The sequence below is a fragment of the Phalangium opilio genome, unplaced genomic scaffold, assembly GCF_054372755.1.
Source record: "Phalangium opilio isolate 3A_F unplaced genomic scaffold, DU_Popi_V2 ptg000070l_1, whole genome shotgun sequence".
In the NCBI taxonomy this organism is placed as follows: Eukaryota; Metazoa; Arthropoda; class Arachnida; order Opiliones; family Phalangiidae; genus Phalangium; species Phalangium opilio.
In genome coordinates, this window is record NW_028324182.1 from 8,692,795 (window position 1) to 8,711,510 (window position 18,716).

At 37.8% G+C, this 18,716-nt stretch overlaps 2 protein-coding genes across 2 annotated transcripts in view; one reads left to right on the forward strand and one right to left on the reverse strand.

Moving 5' to 3' along the window:
- LOC149661413 (neural cell adhesion molecule 1-A-like) overlaps nt 1–5,820 on the reverse strand; it is a 35,842-nt gene extending 30,022 nt beyond the window's left edge. Inside the window, exons 1-2 of the mRNA XM_089842927.1 lie at nt 5,070–5,820; nt 3,400–3,762 (exon numbers count right to left, since the gene is read on the reverse strand). Of these exons, the coding sequence (XP_089699053.1) occupies nt 3,400–3,762; nt 5,070–5,160 (454 nt within the window). The 5' untranslated portion in view covers nt 5,161–5,820. The remainder of the gene's footprint in view (nt 1–3,399; nt 3,763–5,069) is intronic.
- LOC149661414 (uncharacterized) overlaps nt 1–18,716 on the forward strand; it is a 318,208-nt gene that overhangs the window by 9,156 nt on the left and 290,336 nt on the right. The gene's annotated exons all lie outside the window — the stretch shown is intronic.

Genomic DNA, 18,716 nt, shown 5'->3' on the forward strand with positions numbered 1-18,716 from the left:
TCTAGTCACAAAGTTGTTCTGACAAAAACTTACGTATCTTTTTTCGCAAGTATTATACACAGTCATAGCTAATCCATTCTGTAAAGCACCACTCTTAATGTTCTAAATTATATATAGGTCCGAGCTAGCTACCTTCATACGAATGTCCAGGAATTATAATCCGTTATAGTGAAATCTAATGGGCGTTTCCATGGGACCATCAAGCTGGTCTCGTCCTCGCTAAACTCGGTATTACGTCTCCTAATGATACTAGCACAGTTCATTTTTGCCTCCAGATTTAATTAGCTGAAGTCACTCCCGCTATTTACTCAATTTTAAAACACTTGTTGACGAAGGGTACCCGTAAGGTACATTACCTTCAACTGAAAATGAGAATCCTTATTTAATTAGTTTTTAATTACACCCAGGCAAATTTGAACGCGAGCAATTTTGGTTAGGAAAAGGTAAATTAATAATTGATTTTTCGGGATGAAATTTGTTTATCCATGAGAATATTATTCTGTTACCCCAGCAATGGCAAGTGCTACTTTACTGTAATAAGCCTCAAAGTTACCAAGTGTTCTTCCCAATAGTTGTACGCTTTCCTGTTGGTTTGGTCCTTTCTAATATTAATAGGCATGGATGGTAACTTCACTTTTATTTTTATTACGATTAATTTTGTAAAACATCACCATACAGATTCAAGTAACGATGGGGGACGGTGTGTTTTACCTAATTCAATACCGAGTTCTGTTGTTGTAAGGGAAAAATTAGCTTCATTTTTATTCGAAGCTTCCCGTTTAATCTCGCTGCGGGCAACCCCTAGGTACGTACGCGAATGTAATGGCAAATTGGCTGCTCAATTTCGAAAACGAGAAATGGAGGATAATGGGTCAGAGTATAGCTATCCTTCTTTTGGCACGGGAAATCAATCCAACCGATGTCACGGAGGGACCTTAATTCGTTAATTGTCAGTACGGTAGGGTTTCTAATTCTTCCGAATAGGGAAGGGATAGGTGTGGACCATATTTACTCGTCCTTTAATACCGTTCTTTGGGCTGCTGGTGTGAGGAAATGGGTTGGCGCCGGGGAAAAATGGGCTTCGCTCGTTTGTCCAACTGCGTGGGGGTGTCGACCGTGGCGGTGTTTTTGACGTTTTCCTTAGCTCCTATGATTAATCGACACCCGGAGGGGTCACGCCCTTTAAGTGGCGTTGTCGTTTTAATTTGCAAATGAATGCGAGCGCTGAATTTTACATAGAATATATTCAAATACCACCCGGAGTATTTACAATTTATAATTGTCTGTGAAAAGAGGAATTCCGCATTTAAATGGCGTCTGGCTGTTACCCGACTTACCACAGATCCGCATTGCGTTTTGAATAATTTTTGTCACTTGCGATGTCAGGCTACCACTAAATATACCGAAATCGTAAACGTGTAAATATTTTTGAGGAAATGACAATGTAATAAGTAAATCCCTGGACTTTAACTAAAAGGTATTTTGCCATAAAACTAGTGGTATAAAATGATATTTATTCTTTCAATATTCAAGTGAGGTATGAGATAGTTCTTCATTTTAAACCCAATGAGGAATTGTCGAATTATAGCATACGTTTCTAAAAATAAAGGACTTGACAGACAATATCTCTACCCCGGATTTTTGGAGGGTGTTTTTGTCTTTTTCAGCGGGAAAGGGGTGGGTATTTGCCAACCACCAAACTGTTGACTCCTTAATCGCGTCACCGGTTACGGTCAGTGTAGTGTACTGTTACGTTCGAGCTTCTTTCCCCCATTTCAGTACATATATTTCGTACAACGGTTTTAATGGTTCGCCAGGAAACTCCTATATATAAGGCTAGGATTGTGTCCCGAGAAATTACCTTGTCAACAGTTTCAACTTTTCGCGACTTTTCTCCAAAATTAAAATATTCCTTTTTAATTCTGGCTGAAATAAGTTAAACCACCCGAGCTACTTTTGGTTTTCACCTACAACGGCGCGCGACTAACAACGCCATTCCAGTCGGCGAATTTGTCTTCTTTCTCTAAACAACTGTCCAAACTGTAAAATCGAGTTAAAGTTTGGAATCGGATTTTTCCTTGAAGTTAAAGTTAGCCTCATTCATTATCTTTGGATAATTTCTCAGTTCAAACAATGACAAAAGTAACGAGGAGGAGTGCTAGAAACAGTCAACCTGTACTTCGAAACTGAGAATATCAATCTGTAGTCCTTAAACCGCTTGGACAGTACCAAAATATTTTTATGAACCAATTAATACTTTACACACATAAAATATAGACCTGTTTACTTTCTTTTGTTAAAACCTCTGGTTAATGTACTTTTTGCTAACTAGCTCAAAAATTGTACTATATTTAATCTTGTAAAATGACTGTTAACTTTTAAAAGTTTGACAAGCCAACAGTATTTTTAAATTCTCATGCACTCTACAGGAAATTAATTCCTTTTCGGTGTATAGGAAGGGGGAACGTTAGGGGTCTTCTGATTTTGTTACAGTGTGGGGTGAACGTGGAAATAAGAGCGGAATGGCTTAAACGAAACTTTAATACCGAACCCAAGCCGTGGCTCGAATGTCGAAGGAAAGGAACCCATGGACGGTGCTTGGCTAACGCCTTTAAAAGTCAAACGATCGATGGGTTTTACAAAGAGAGAGCGAGAGAGAGAGAGAGAGAGAAAGAGGGATGGAGGATCTCTTTGACCTCCCACGCCAGTTATTATTTATTAGTTTTGACCCCTTTTAGTCTAATCGATAAGGAAAGTAATTTATTTCAATGAACGTCTTCAATCGAGAGAAAATGGGTGCCCGATTAATTTTAATATTGCCTAAGGAAATAAAACGAATTTTGATCCAAATCTAACATTTATCGCTGGAAGGCTATCAATTTCCCTCGAAACGCGCACTAGGATTTACCTTAGACTATTAATTACGGTCGGAATTTAAGCTATTAGTTTTAGAAGGGTTATTACATGTAGATTACGGTTGGAATATCTCATTGTCACTGCGTGGGTTAAAGGGTTGGATAGATCCATGCTTATATAAGCCGATTTCGAAAAAATCTTTCCAGACTAACCAAATTTTTAATTATACTCTATTTGAGAGCCTGACTGATTGAACTATTTGGTGGGATTGTGTATTTATACTGTAGAAGTTGGTTCAAATGAAAGCAAGGTTCTGACAGGAAATTTGGTTTTTCTCAAAAGATTTTAGAGAAAGATGGATCACCTATTTATTTTTGTGAACCAAGATGATGGTTTATATGTGAAGTAGGAGGGGACTTGACAAGAAATGATACGATTTAATTGTACAATTTCATTTGGTGCAAGTAACATCAAGCAACTTTTTGGAAGGATTCTTGGCAAATGAAGACACTGTATACGAGGGATATATTACACTGTTCTTACCTATGACTTTCAAGGTGATCTCTTGTTCCTTGGTTCTCGAGCGTCGATACTCGATCACGCACTTGTATTCGCCCGCGTCCGTCTCGGCGACTGGATTGATGGAAAGGAAACTTTCGGCGGTGGCCGAGCCCGAGACGTTGTAAAAGGCTCGTTTCGAATATTCCGGGTGGATTTTATGCGGGGCTTTTTGAAGAGTGGTGGAACGGGCGTCCACCGTATAGATGGCGAACGGCGACAGCTCCTTGTACCACAAGACCAGGGAGATATCCGTATCGGGTTTACCCATGTCACACGGAAGATGAACGAGGTGGCCCACTACGGCTGTTTTCACTGTCGCTGACGTGAAACTACTCGCTGGTACTCCTGTAGTGTTTAGACAAGCCCGCCAGGAACGCGAATGAACGAGCAAAAAACCCATTAGCCTAAACGCTAAACGACCCCCGAAAAATATTCCTACCTCCCACCCACGCCATTAAGATAAGCTTGCCCATTTTTAAAAGTTTCTAAGACAAAAATCTTGCGCGAAAAAAACCACTTTCAGCGTCTTACTGTATATCGCGATTAACATTTTTAAATTTTGTACTCTCTAAAATAGCCATGTTACAAAACTAATGGACTTGCACACGTGCATGCTAGAATTGGCATATCACGTGCAGATCGTCTTTCACGCCTCACGTCCACTAGAAAATACGGCAATTTTCATGGTCCAAGATTTAACGCCAAAGAATAGATAACAAGCTTCCCTTGAATCTTTGTTATAAATATTCTTTTTCCTTCGAATACTAAATTTAATCCGAGATGTAAGTGTAGAGGCTGCTGAGAAGGGGATTAATCATATTTAAAGTTGTCAGTTTAAATTAGATAGGAGCTTCTTTCCAGCAGCCCGGATCGAGCGCGTTTGCTAATTCGTCAAAGGGAACTGAGCTTTCGCACCCCTCTCTTGATGCTCGTTCCTTCTGTTTGCTCGCGAAATAAGCCGCTGCTCCGCTTCACTTCGAAAACTATATCCTACTAGGCCCTATAGCTCGGGAAACTGAAGGAGAATAGAAATTTTACCACACTACAGCTGAGTCTGTTTTGTGCCGCGGGTTGCCTAACCTAATTCTATTTCCTTTAACGCGACTGCATCCAATTGTAGAAGGCTTCAGAGTCAAAATCAAACGACTTTTTGAGAGGTCTACAATATTCGGAAAAATATTTAAAATGATTCGCGGATTCCTACTCTCATTTTGTAATTTTGTTTACGAGTAATTAGGATTTGAACGAATCGAAAAGTTAATTAAATTTGAATGAGATCTATTTATAATTCAATGAGTGTAAGTGAGAAATCGGGTATTTTTCATGATCTTATTTCCTACAGAAACCGAAATGTTAATATTTGTATCTTTTTCAATTTTCAAATTTAAATAATTTTATCTAGAATAAATATTTCGAATTTTTCATTATATTGAATAGGTTTCCCGTATTCACTAGCGCGAGACTACGAGCTTTCAGACTCATAAATTATTTCGACGAAATATTCCGTCTATACCTAAGAGCAATTACCGACTATATTTAACTCATTTGGAAGTTTGGTCTCGTAGCCATTGATTATTCGTTTTCCGCCCTCTCCAAAACTAGCTCAAGTTATAAATTAGACTCTAGAGTTGTAACTGATAGGAATAACTTACCTAGAATGTTTCTTTGATATATTAAAAGAGCCATTTCCAATTGTATCCATACCCAAAACAGTTTTATAGTTGAGAGCACCATAACACTCATTTTTAAATTATCCAAATGGTAATATTTACGCGTGAAACAATTTTAGCTCAAGAAGGTTAACCTTATTTCCATCCTTTTCGTCTTATCGTCGAGATTCACTTTTTAAAGTTCGTACGTACGAACGAACGAAGGAACACTCGCGAAATCGAAACCCTCTTAAGAACCTATCGCTTCCGGCGGTGCTTTCTTTCCGTAAACGTGGAAGCTCTCTCCTCCGCCGGTAAAGTAGTTAATTCCATTATTCGTGGCGGATTTCTAACTAAAGAAGAAGGCCTAGGAGGGTTTGCGCGTTGAAGCGTTCCCGAGATTTCTTTTACGACGCGGCTGCTTAGAATAATTCGGGTAGCGACGCGTTGACCGGCTTTTTCTCCTTCTCTCTTAAAGATCTCTTCTTTTCCACGAGCGCGATCAACTTTTCCAGGGATCGAGTTAAGAAAAGAGGTTGATTTTCGGAGAGCTTCCTCGGAATCGGCGCGTCGCGAGCGCCTTCTCCTATCCTGCTCGATTGGTCGGCGTCTGATGGCTCGTTCCACTCTCGCTCTTACGGGGTAAAAGGGTCCGTGCGCGCGTTCCGGAGGCCGAGGCTTCGATATTCCCCCTTTTCCCCTTTATAATAGTTGTATTTCCGACAGCGCCTCGAAACCTAGGCCTTCTCTCTCTCTCTCTCTCTCTCTCTCTCTCTCTCTCTCTCTCTCTCTCTCTCTCTCTCTCTCTCTCTCTCCTCTATTCCGCTCTATCTTTCGGGCTCCCTCTTTCGTACGGGGTCGCGACTAGGGAGACTAAAGAGCTCGACGTTAAAGGTATCCACCAAGCGTCGAAGATGACCTTTTTCTCCCGGCATTTTTTTTCTTTACTCCTTTTTTCTTTTCTACATCGTTTGATGTTACCGCAAGTAGATTAACCATAAGTTTTCAACCGCTATAATTATAATTGCTCTCCAAACCTTACCGACTGCCTCTTGGGAAAATGGAACCGGAGAAAATTAACTTGGTTAAGTCAAAAAGTGCATTTAGATTAAACAACTTTTAAATCCTAAGCAATGATTGCCAGTATTTTTAACCTTTCTTCGTTCCAAAAGCACGATTAAAAGTAAAACTTCTTAGAAGAATGTTGCACCTAAACTTGGCACAGAAAAACGTTGATGATGAAAGGTTACTTGTACTGTTCGTTTCAAGAATGAACCGATAACTTCGGACTTATATCCTTCACATACCGTGCACATAAATGTATACACCGTTATAGGTTTGCCTATTTAGAAGGTATTTAGGTTATAGTGGCGGTACTTACACGCCATACGGTTTTGCGGACAAAGTAAACCAAACCTCCGAGGGTTTCTACGTATAGTAGAGATAGAAGAAATCGGATTCCGAAAACCTAGCCCCTCTTTTTCCCCCTTTCTAGAAGGAAGCTCCCCATCACAGTGATGGGAGGAAAGATTGGGTCGGTGGAAGAAGGGGACGTAGATACTCTAATTGCGAAAACTAGCATCCGGGTTGTCCTTAGCCACGAGTTCGCCTCAACCTCTTCTCCAGGGCGAAAGAAAAAAGCGATTCCACAGCGGGAACAAGACCCGAAGGAAAAAAGATTAAAGAAATTAGGAACGCTGACATTACGATAGGATTGGGTACAATAGGGAGACACCGTTAAGGAATTTACTGGACTGCGTGGTAATTAAAAGTATAAGAATGCGCGTCCCATTGTTTAGGTACCCGGGACAACAAATAACGGTGCTTTGGGATGAAAGCACCGCAATTATTATTTTAATCAGCATTCTTTAGTTATTGCATTAATAACTAATTTTGAAAGGTAAGATGTAAGCCAGCATTAAGGGGATCGAGTGGTAATGTATTTTCAATAGGCGCCTTTAGAAGTGTTTTACCTGCTGCACACCGAGGTTGGAGAAACGAGAATATGAAATTTATCAAAAGGCATTTTGACTATAAAGTTATTTATTTATTTATTTTATTTATTTCGAACTGAGGGATCGGGTTGCTAAGCCAAGTGTGTGCAAATATTTAAAAAAAGTATTTTATATGATTTAAAATAACAGCAGAAATATTTCACTGCTGCTCACGGGTTTTCTGTGAAAAACAAGATATCCTTGTGAATGTCTACAAATATATATATATTTCTTTCGTAAGTGTAGGCTATTTAAATATATTATATGCTACAATAGTCTATTACTACATACATTATCATACCTAAATAGCAACTATTTCTTACAATGGTCTATTTTGGTCGATAGGTTGAATTTCGGGAAAGCCACCGACCTCGGTCGACTCCTTTGGGAATGAATCGATAACCATTATGCCGTACGCGCGGTCGCTGCCTCATTTCCATTTACAAACTTGAAAAGCGTAAGGACAGCTTCACGATGGGTGCATTTTTTATACACTTAGTGCATTTGTTATACGCACCAGAAAAAAAGTCGATCTTATAAAGCCCTTGGCCTTTTATTTTAACATATTCGTTACACAATGTGTAAATTGCGCGCGTTATGTTATATTATGTCACAAAAAAGGTTACAATCGATTAGGATACATTGTTTTGCTTGTGTTACTCTCTCTTTGTTATACCCCCGTGTCGAGAACTCATGTAAGGCTTGAGAACCTTTTGAATATCTATCGTAGGTTTCCATGATTTCATACGTTTTGCAATGAGTCGTTTTGTGCCCTTTCATAAAGGATAAGGAATATTGCAATTCAATATTCGAACATTCTTGGGTCTTATGTAGGTTCCTAGCTTATCATAAATAATTTCGCAATGCTTAATGTTGTTAAAGTTTTGCAATTAGTACATAGAGTTTGCGTGTTGTAATGCTTAATATAGGTCGAGTTTATTTATTAGAATAACAGTACCGCTTTGGATAATGTTCTTTTAATAAATATTCAGAACCGCTCCTTATTTAAACACGAAATGAAAGGAAAACAAACGAAAACGCGATAAGGAAATTGGAAACTCCGGGAATGATATAAATCCACGCGTACCTTCGCTTATCCGAGTTCTGAATAAAATTTCTTACCTTGATATAGCTTTGCGCGTATACGCGTCAAAGACGATACGCAATATTAAATCTAATAAGAAAGAACAATAACGTTGATAAAGTAGCTTAGTATTTAATTAAAATTCCAGTCTCGAATTTCTCCGTTATTCATTTCTCGAAAATAATTATAATAGGGCTTAGATATTCTATCTGCTTCGGTTTTCAACCATAAAAATGGAAATCTTATTTTTAATGCGCTTTCTCCCATTTTTTTGCGCTCAATTCAACAGTAGCTACCATTTTTTCATACTTAACGCGTAAACCCCTATTGGTTCTATTAAAAAAACTTTCCAAGACTAGACAGGGATTATCTTTTTAATGTATATTCCCCTTGCAATTTTGCATCCCCGCAGTCATTTTAATCAAGTTCTAATCGAGTAATCCCGACCGTAGTGGTTTTTAGTTCTCTTAAATCAATTACTAATCTCTTCTTCGCTGCCTTAAAAAAGTGTGCTGAAAAAATGCGAGTTTTCTATTCTGCATTGCAGAAAGTCGGGGATGGTAGTTTTCTTTTGTGTCGGTTTTTTTAATTAGAGAAGGGGCCTTATTCTCTTATCGATTTTGGGGTAGTAGGTGGTGAAGATCCGCGACAGAATCAAAGAGCGTTTAAGGCCTTCGCAACCGCCAAAAATATCGGAGTTTTTCTTAGACTTCTTAAAGAGTCAGGATGGAGTAAAAGAGGCAAATGCGGGTCTAGCCTTCTTCTGGATCAGTTAATTTCGTTACGAAGCTGGCAGGCTGGTTGCTGGGAAAAGACTTTGGCGAAATACATTATGCATTTATTCATTAAGCGAAAGAAGTATACTCCAATTAGAGTCTAGAGATGTAAGGAAGTTCGCCGCAATTTTTTCTCCAAAGGCCCGAGGCTGGAGTTCGTTAATTCTCTTCGAATTTTAGGTTGGGAAAATTCATACAATACATTGATTATAATAACGTACGTGTGTATATTTGTGGTTTTATTATTATTATTAGCGTCTCGCAAACTTCTAGAGGCAGGGACGAGACTATATAATAATTTTGCTCTCTAGTCGTGCAATAACGGTCATAATATTTTGGTATAAAGAGCCATTTGTTGTACATTATCACTCCATATTTCTGCGAAGAAATAAATAAATAATTCTTCGCATACTTCTTTATTTTCGTTTATTTTTACAACTGCCACTTTCTTTCGTGTTTCTCATAAATTCTTTATCCTTCCATTCCTTTCTTCTTCGAGTTATATTTAATTATAGTTGCCATTTATCGTACAATACGTCTCTTTCTCTTCGAGAATGAAAATGTTAGCTACTTACCATATAATAATAATAAAAAAAAGTTATTGGCAAATAACTATGGGAATGCTATCGGAAAGAATGAGCGAAAGAAAAACTTGCGCGAGTAGAAAGGTGGTGGGAAAGATAGGAAAGATGCGGCTTCTTCTTCAGAGAAGGATTCGCTAGAAAGGAAAAGGGTTACTCCTGCGTGTGCGATATAATGTACCCGCTCCTTGTCTTCTCGGCCTTTCCCCCTCGTATTTCGTTCGCGTTTCGTCGCGTTTCGACCCTCGCTTTGCGTCTCTATCTTTTAAGGTTTGGAAGGCTGGAACGCCAGGCAGGCAAGACCTAAAGAAAAAAGAAGAAGCTTCGCTTAGCTTAGTTCGCGATGACAAGAAAGCCTAGAAACAAATTGTTCGTTCGATCGGTCCGCAATAAATCAACGGGGGGGGGGAGGATGAAGAAAGAGGGATGAAAAAGGACTAAAAGGGTGGATGGATGCGACGCGAGAATGTAGAGAAAGGTAGTTCCCTAGAACTAAGGGGCAACGCTTTAGATAACGACGCTAAAGAGACAGAGTCCAAGTTTTCTCATCGACCATGGAGCCGGTTCAATATGTACGAAAGAGTTCTCTTATAGATATACGAACTCCTACGAAATGACTTTACCATTTCATTTCCGTAGATGAGTAGAAAAATATATCAGATATATCTCTCCTTTACGGGTAATAATAAATTCAGCTTATCATCTCGTAGCAACTCTGGAGTTATGTCGGGCTGCTCCTTTTAGGCTATACTAGAGCGGCTTCTTTCGTTATTCGTTAAACGCGTTTAGTTGTTAAGGGCTCGAGGTACAGCGGCGCTAACTTGGTTACCAACGAGCCAGGGGGGAAAGTGTGACGACGAAGGAAAAATTTCGGATGGGTTTCTGTCCCTTCAGTGTGTACTATACCTGACACTATTAACGATGACTTCACTAAGATATCCCCCGGGTTCAACGTTGTGACAAGTAGCAGGTGCACCTAGTATAGCCCAATATGGTTAGTGGGGAAGTGTTTTCTCTCGCAACCTCTTCCTTCTCTAGTTCGTAAATTCGGAGTATATACTTGCCGGTATGATATCTCGCCCTACTTCCCGTCTCTTCGTTAATAGCATATATTTGAAATAGTCTCTGCTTCCAAGGCAGAATGGGCGAGAAGTTCCCCTATATCGCAGGAAGTCTACTTAGGGAGACGTAAGGTGTATGGGCTATTATAACACCGCACCTTGGGCCTTTGCCATCACGTAATGGATCAAAATCATGGCGTCAAGAGAGAGAGAGCGTGTGATGAGGAACTAACCCGTTGGCCAAAGAGTAGAACTGAATGCCAGGCCATTTCGCTAGCTGTTAACATGCCAGTGTTTGAGGGATTTTGTGGAAACGTACAGGGTGTGACGACAAGTCAGGTCTGGTACAGGATTGATTTTGTATATAAATATTGTACTAAACGCGTCATTATCCCCGATAAGTTTCACGGAGTGGTGAAAATTCCTCAGCCATAAAGCTTCAGGCTGCGTTGACTAACTTCTCCGCGATAGTTTCTAATAAGCACTGTTCAGGTTTGCGGGAAAAGTGTCAGTGTCGCTCCTTGTAGATTATAGATTTGGCTTTTGGGCACGCGGGACCAAACCGTGAGCTGATTAATTGGGATTGGGAACGTGGCACCGTTTCCGTTTTAACGTTTCCAGATAATTAGTAGCGGAATAATATAGATAGGGAGAACGAACGAACGACCCCCTAAACAAGGTTGAGATACGTCGCCGGGATCCGTATACCTCTGCGCCGGGATCCGTATACCTCTGCCCCGGGCCAGAACTACCCCCTCCCTCCCCTACCTAAACCCCTTTGAACGGAGCTTGCCCCGAGATGAATAATTGATGCCGCCAGCAGTTCCTTTGCATTTTTCATTCGATTAAAACTTTGCTCTGGCCATAGCTCTGATTGTCAAATATCGCCTAATTATTGCGGCTACCCCTTTCGGCCTTCGAGAATAGCCTCTTTACGTCGTTAGTTACGCTATCCCAAATTATTGTCTCATAAATGTCTAGTTGTATTATTATAAACCGTTGTTAATTAATATGACTTAAGAAACTTAATCCAAAGGAGGCCTCAATGGGTTTAGTTTCTATCACTCGTACTTTATTATAATACAGCGAAGGTTTGGTTAGCATAAATTATAAAACGGCGAACGTTCAGTCGGGATGCATTTATATATTTTATATTTTTGAGTTGATTTGGTTCTCTCAGGAGTAATTTACTAAATTCATAAAATCTATTGGCTCGTTTTAGTGACATTTTATAGCTCATCGTTCCACGAAAATGTAGTATAAGCGTATTTAATTTTATCGAATTCTTAAGTATATTGGACCACAACGTATATTAAATATTTGTCGTATAGTTTTATTGTTTTTACCTACATTTCCCGAAAGAGGCCGTTCCATCTTCTCTATTAAAATCATTTATTTATAACGTCGTTAGAAACCTTCAAAACTGTTTCAGGGAGTAATTTTAGTTTTAAAACCAAAGTACTTTCAAAAGCATTACATCTTTTTTATAACTGACCGAACATTAAAGTAACATACCGTACATAACCCAACTTCTCCATTGGAAGCTGAAGAGCGTTAGATGGAGGGGAGAGACACGTATTAACTATTTAGTTTACGTGATTCCCACTTTGACCAGCAAGCTGATAGTCTTATATCTCCGATTCTTCCTTACATCTCGGTTTGATCTTCATGGGATGGGATATAGCCGTTTCCATTTACTTCTATCTCCCCGTTGTCCAATTATCTGGCTCATAATGCAGATATACGTGGAATGGAGGCGTGAGACGACATAGCCGTTAACTAGATAGCCACGTATAGATATGGTTCCGCAATCTATTACGAGCAAGGGACATCCCTACCTCCTGTTTTTACGGCGTGATAATAAAAAAGGTTTATTTTTTATCCTTACCTTTAAAATCTCCTACCTCATTTCTACCCTTTTTACTTAGTTTTTTAGAGAGAGGGATATGGCATGCTATAGCCTAAACGTTAAAAAAGGCTTTAATTTTTTAAGAGCTGTAGTTGGCTGTGATTTCGCGCAGAAATGTGGTAATTCCATAAATTCCACATAAAAGGGGGAAAAATTTAATTTAGGTTCCAAAATTTGTAAAGAAAAATCAATAAAATTAACAGTTTTCCAGTGACATAATTTCAAATTGATAGAAATTTTAAAAAATTATATTTTTATATGCGGCTGGATATTTATAGTTTTGCGCAATTGCGCTTGATAACAAATTTTGGTGCCCTCAATTATGAACCTAGTGAACTTTGATTTACCTCATTTTTGCACTGAAACATTTCTACACTGTAGCGGCTGTGGTATTTAATTAATCCTTTTTTACGATTACGCGAAACTCTGATTAGAATTTTACTACTTGAATCCTGGTGGCGTTATAAGTACTGGTTTTTTGGCGGGAATGAAGGGGGTAGGAGAGTGCCGCCCAATTGATCGCCTACAGAACCATTAATTCTTGAGGGAACAAAGCCACCTTGCTCGTGATGGCGTAGCGTTCCATTTTTTTCTAGTTGGGGATCCTATTTTTTTTTATTACAATCGTGAGCTCGTTTCTTATTACCGGAAATTATGATTAAGCGAATTAGCTTTAGAGATAGGAGAGATTCGGGCCTTGGTTAAAGTCAGCCAAATTTCTATGTTAATTTCCATACTCTGTTTTTTTTTTTTGTAATCAAATATCCTAATTTTAGATTTAGCAAAGTAGGCATCGTCTACGATTTCCCTCATTAATCGATTTACAGTGTCGATAAACTGTTCAAAGCATATTCATGAACTTTGATATCAGATATTCCTAATTTGGTATTCAGAATCGACCCGTATATTTGAATATTTTATCTCTTTTTTTTCCTCAAATTTGTAAAAAATAAAAAATCTAATTTGTACAAAAAATCTGTATTTATATTTATGAAATGTTTCTTCCTTTCAAATTTAAAGTCCATTCCAAGGTCAAATGATATATTTCGTAATTTTCCACAATTATATTAAAATAACGTGTCACTTTCTCTCACGTGCCAAGATAAACTTACTTAATATTTATTACTGGTTCGTTATAATCCCGCTCCGTTCTAACGGTGTCCTGCTTTCTAATATATTCTATTTTGAGAAACGTTTTAAGTATAGATGTAAAGTCCATGCCCTTGCCCTTTTATATATATTTCTTTAGATAAATCTATTAAACAGGATAGCTGGGTGGCTGGATGAAGGGAAGAACATTTTCCGGAATTATAGATGGAATCTTAAGTTAAACTTTTAAAAAGTCAGTTTCTTCGAAATTTCGGTCCCGGAATCTCATTAATAATGCAAAAGTGACTCGAAGCTTCTTGGAAAACACCGAGAAAGAGAAACTTTAAAAAGTTTTATAAGGAAGACGCGGGCGTGTCAGTTTCTCTTACTACTTTTCACTGCTCCGTGAAACGCCGTTTTTTTTTCTTCCCCATTTCCCCATCTTCTTCTTAAATTTATTTTCAATTTAAAGTCGTTGGGTAAGAGTTTACGTACCTTAGAGAAATAAGACGCCAATTACTTCATGCTAGAAATAATTCTTCTATCAGTTTTATTGAAGGTCGATTCCGATAACCTTGGAGCACTCATCGTAATAAGCCTTTGTCATCGTGAAAATTTTTTTTTCATCCAAACCAATTCTTTTCGTGACGAGTCTTCTAGGTATAAATGTCATATATTTCCTAGGAACTGCGTTAGATCTAGACGATTGACTCGAAGGTTTTCCGCCCCTTTTTTCCTCCACATCTTTTTCTCCCCATCTTTTCAGTCGACGAACTGGCGCTAAAATCTAACTATTATAGCTTTTCTTTTCCGTCTTGGGGTACCTAACTTAAGGACATCTATTATTAAATGTTAAGTCTAGACAATCCCATTTTGAAACATTATTTAGATAGTTCTTGAAAATGCAATAAGGTTTTTGTGAAGCTAAAATTTTGCAGTATTAAAGAATTATGGAAAATTTGAAATTAAACATTCATATAGTTACTTTAACCAAGTTTCCGTCCATTCAGATCTGTTCTATTCTCCGCGTACTCCTCGGGAATATCGGTTGCCTTTAGAAATCATCTATATTCCTCGCTTCTCTGGCATTTCCTTCGTTTAAAAAAGCGGGAAGGGAACGCGGGTGCGCATGAGATCACGAGATGATCGCTAAGAATTAAGACAAGATTGATAACTGTATTTCCCGAAAAAAAAACGCTTTAAAAAAATGTACAGATCATTACCCATGAGGGTGACTTTTAACTTGAACCAATCGCTCGCGTATGTGTGTGAACTTCTTTTTAAGAAGTATATTAACCCGCCAATCACCCCCTAGAGACTACTAGTAGTAGTAGTAAACGCCACAAAAATATGATGATTTTTACCCCCGTTTATCCGCCCCAGGTTCTGCCACAATTTTTTATGTAATTTCCTTCGATACTCAGTACTTAATTAATATTGTCTAAAATAGATTTAACTACTACTGAGGCTTGGAATATTTATATTTCAGTATCTTGCTTTGATAACTTATGTTTAATGTATTTCTATTAGAGTAATGAGTTTGACCCCAAGTTGCGTTTTTAAAACCTGTTACTAATTTGCATTATGGAATTTAAGAGGTTGACCTATAACCCATAGAAAGCTTATTTTATTTAACTTTTTTTTTCTAGTATTTTAATTTGAACCCTGTATTTTTATTTTTAGTTTGAAAATTAGAGCTGACCTAAATTTATCTTTTAACAATTAGTTTCCCCAGATGACGTGTTCAATTAACCTAGAAAAGGAAACCTATTTACTATTTAGGACTGTGTTAATTAAGGACTTTTCCTTTTTGTTTCTCCTTTGAAGATCGTATACTTTTAAGAAGTCTCCTTAAAGTTGAACTTTGACCTAGCGTGTGCTTTTGATCTATTTAGCTGACAAATGAGGTCGTGAGGACTAAGCCGCTTCTTTTGTCAGGGAATAGAATGAATTTCTATTTTGAATATAGGAAACCGTTCTAAGCCTTTTATATTCCGACTGAAGTTCTACCATTTCGTTTCGGAAATCCTTATAACGCAAAAAAGAGGGAAATAAATTCGATTTGTTTCTTTTATAAGATATCTCGCTGAGTTTCTTTGAGGTGTTTCATAAGTTAAGTAATTTTTCATTAAGTTTGTATCTTCCCATGTTAGCAGTGATATTCCTATCGCGATATCTATTCTGCCATCGAATACGACGCTAAACTTTAGTAACTGTAATGATGTAACTTTCTTATAACTATTTTACTTATGGTACACGCATATATTCCTTTTTTCACGAAATCTAATCTCCCTGCTAAACCCCTAATTTAAAGATATTATAGAAAAATTAAAGGCAAAGTGTCAAATGAAATGAAATGAGAAAGGAAACGGACCTAGATTCCTTATATATATTTATTAGGAATCCTACTGTTTCTAGATTATCGGTCCGTCCATTTCTGATATAATATACGAACAATCTCTTTGAAATAAAAAATACCTAAAATATTTCTTAGGCCTCTATGGCGAAACAGTATCTCCAAAAAATGTTATCGACCCGGTAGAGCAAAAAATAGCTCGACAGATAGCTTATAAGATTTATATTCGTTATAAGATGAATATAATGCATTCACTCACGAATGTTTGACTAGTATTGCACCGTTTTTCTAATCCTTTATTGAATTTACCATTAAATGGATAAATACTTGAATATTCTTGATAGAAAGGAGTAAATTCATGATTTTAATAATACAGTTTTACATTCATGCTAGAATGGGAAACAAATCGTGGTATTAATAATGCACTTCAATATTTTTGAACAAACGTATTATATTCATGGTTATATTAAAGGGTTGGTTGTCTATCTATCGATATTCGATATATCGGATATATTTTTCTTATAGGGCTCGCTCGTTTCTTGTTTGTATTTCGCCTAATCAATTTTGTATTAGTCTGGTGTAGCATTATGTTATACAATCCTATTTATTTCTCGGCGTGCATCTTTCGTAATGGCGTATTATTGGATGCCCCTTTACAAAAATTCCATTATGGATATAAAGATAGTGTAAGGAGGTTTCACTCTAAGCTTTGATAAAACTTTCGTACGTTAGTAATAAATATTTTAAGTTATTACAATTTTATTTAACAGTTCAAAATGGTTTTCAATGCTACACGAAGAAGCCTGTTTACAGGGGTAAAATGGTCAATGTGTTTTCCATAGGCGCCTGTAGAAATGTTTAACCCGCTGTACATCAATGCTCAGGGCGAAGCTGCTATGTAGGGGCAATATTTATTTTTCATATTAGATTCTTTGAATTATTGCATCAGTTTAATTAATAATTCCATTTTAAATTAAAGTCCTCATTGACTGACTATAATTAATGTAATTAGTGGATTGCACGAACCATAACGACGAGTTTTATCGAGAACAACAGAAATTTATTTTAAAAACTTATTCAAAACTCGATTTAGAATTAAAAATTTCTGGTCTGTTTCTGTTTAGGAAAATTCAAGTTGGGTTTCGAAATGGCGAATCTTTTCCAATTAGTGAAGAGCTTGAAGTTATAAGCTTTCATTTCCGTCATTCTGTTTTGAAGATAAATAGGTTGAAGATAAAATTCGTGACCGTTGTTTGGTAAAGAGAAACACTAAGTGTCTTTTAATAAGGGCAGTAGTGGAAAGAATCCAAACAAAAGTTATATTTTCATTCCAAATTTCGGTGCCTTTTGTTAATGCTTCATTTCTCTTTGCCGACTACGTCTTTGCGTAGGTCACCCTCTTATAATCCTGATCCCCATCCGCGCTTGTTCGGGGATGTTTGGAGGCTGAGGAACGGACCCCCATTGGACAGAATGATTAACGAGCGCTCATTAAAACGAAAACACTCAGAGCTCCACGGTTTCTCCCTTTTTACCCTTAAAATTTCGCACCCCGTGGAAGGAAAATAGCTACGCTATTATATGATGGACGCGCCTAACGTTATCAAATCAAATGAGGTCGGATAGTCAACTAATTGTAAGAAAAAACTACTGTAAGGGAAAAACACGCCGCAGTTATTCTCAAATTGAACATTATCTTGCTTCGACATTTTTTTCTGGGTTTAGACCCAATTTTTTTAATGGTTCTATCATCGAGATGAATTTCTCTTTAGATTCAAGGATGAAGCTAAGAATAAAGTAAGATAAACTTTGTCCGACCCCTTAGTGAGTCGTCCCTCGCTGTCGAGCTCGCTCCTGCGAAAGTTGTATCCGCTTTAATCGGCTGTTGAAACAAACGTCACCAGAATAATTTTTTTCAAGGGTCTCCTGTTTTGATTAAGAGATATACTTGTACCAAATTGAATCAAAAAGCTTGTCTCATTCTTTCCGCGTAACAACGTCAAAACAAGCGAAATCCATATCCGGACGTTTCTTCCCGGTTTTTATTGTTTCCCGTTTCTTTGTGCCTTTTTTATTTTATTTAAAAAATCCTCTACATGTTGGAAAAGTCTTAACTAGGAAAACGTTTTTCGTGTTACGCCTGAGCAGAAACCGGGTCGGTTCTTGTAACTCGGACTTATAAGGAAACTAGGGGAGGAAGGCGTAAAAAAACAAGGAAATCAGGGGAAACCTTTTAAACTAGCGTAAAATTTTGGGCCCTTAACTGTAATTAATCATTCCCTCATGGGATCCAGGAGCTTCTACTTGTAGATAGAGGTAGATAAACGCAAAGTTATGTCGTCTATTAATTTCAAAGGGGTGTGAGAAATTATTAACAAATTGTTGTAGGTAACTTCGAGTTCGCCTACACGCGCGCACGTGTAACGCGATAAAAAATCTGGAAGCTATTCTAGCTCTAGCAATTTTGCCAGTTTGATCACGTCTACGACGATAGGGAGCCATCCGGAGAGGCCTTGGTCCGGGCCCGATAATGAATATCCAACACTCTTCTCGATTGCCTCATTACCCATTCATGATTGAAACTGAATTATTTGATCGATCATCGGCGCCGGGAAGTATTTTTACTCCCGCAATTTCCCTTGGAATTTTTTTTTATAGTCCTGTACAATACTTCCTCCAAGCGCGCTCATCCGTTATTTAGTAAAGCTTTTAAAGGAGCCAAGGCTTAAAAGTAACGACTGATTACGCTGCCATTTGTTTCCGAAGGGTTGTAGCTTGTACTCTAGTTCTTGATTTACGA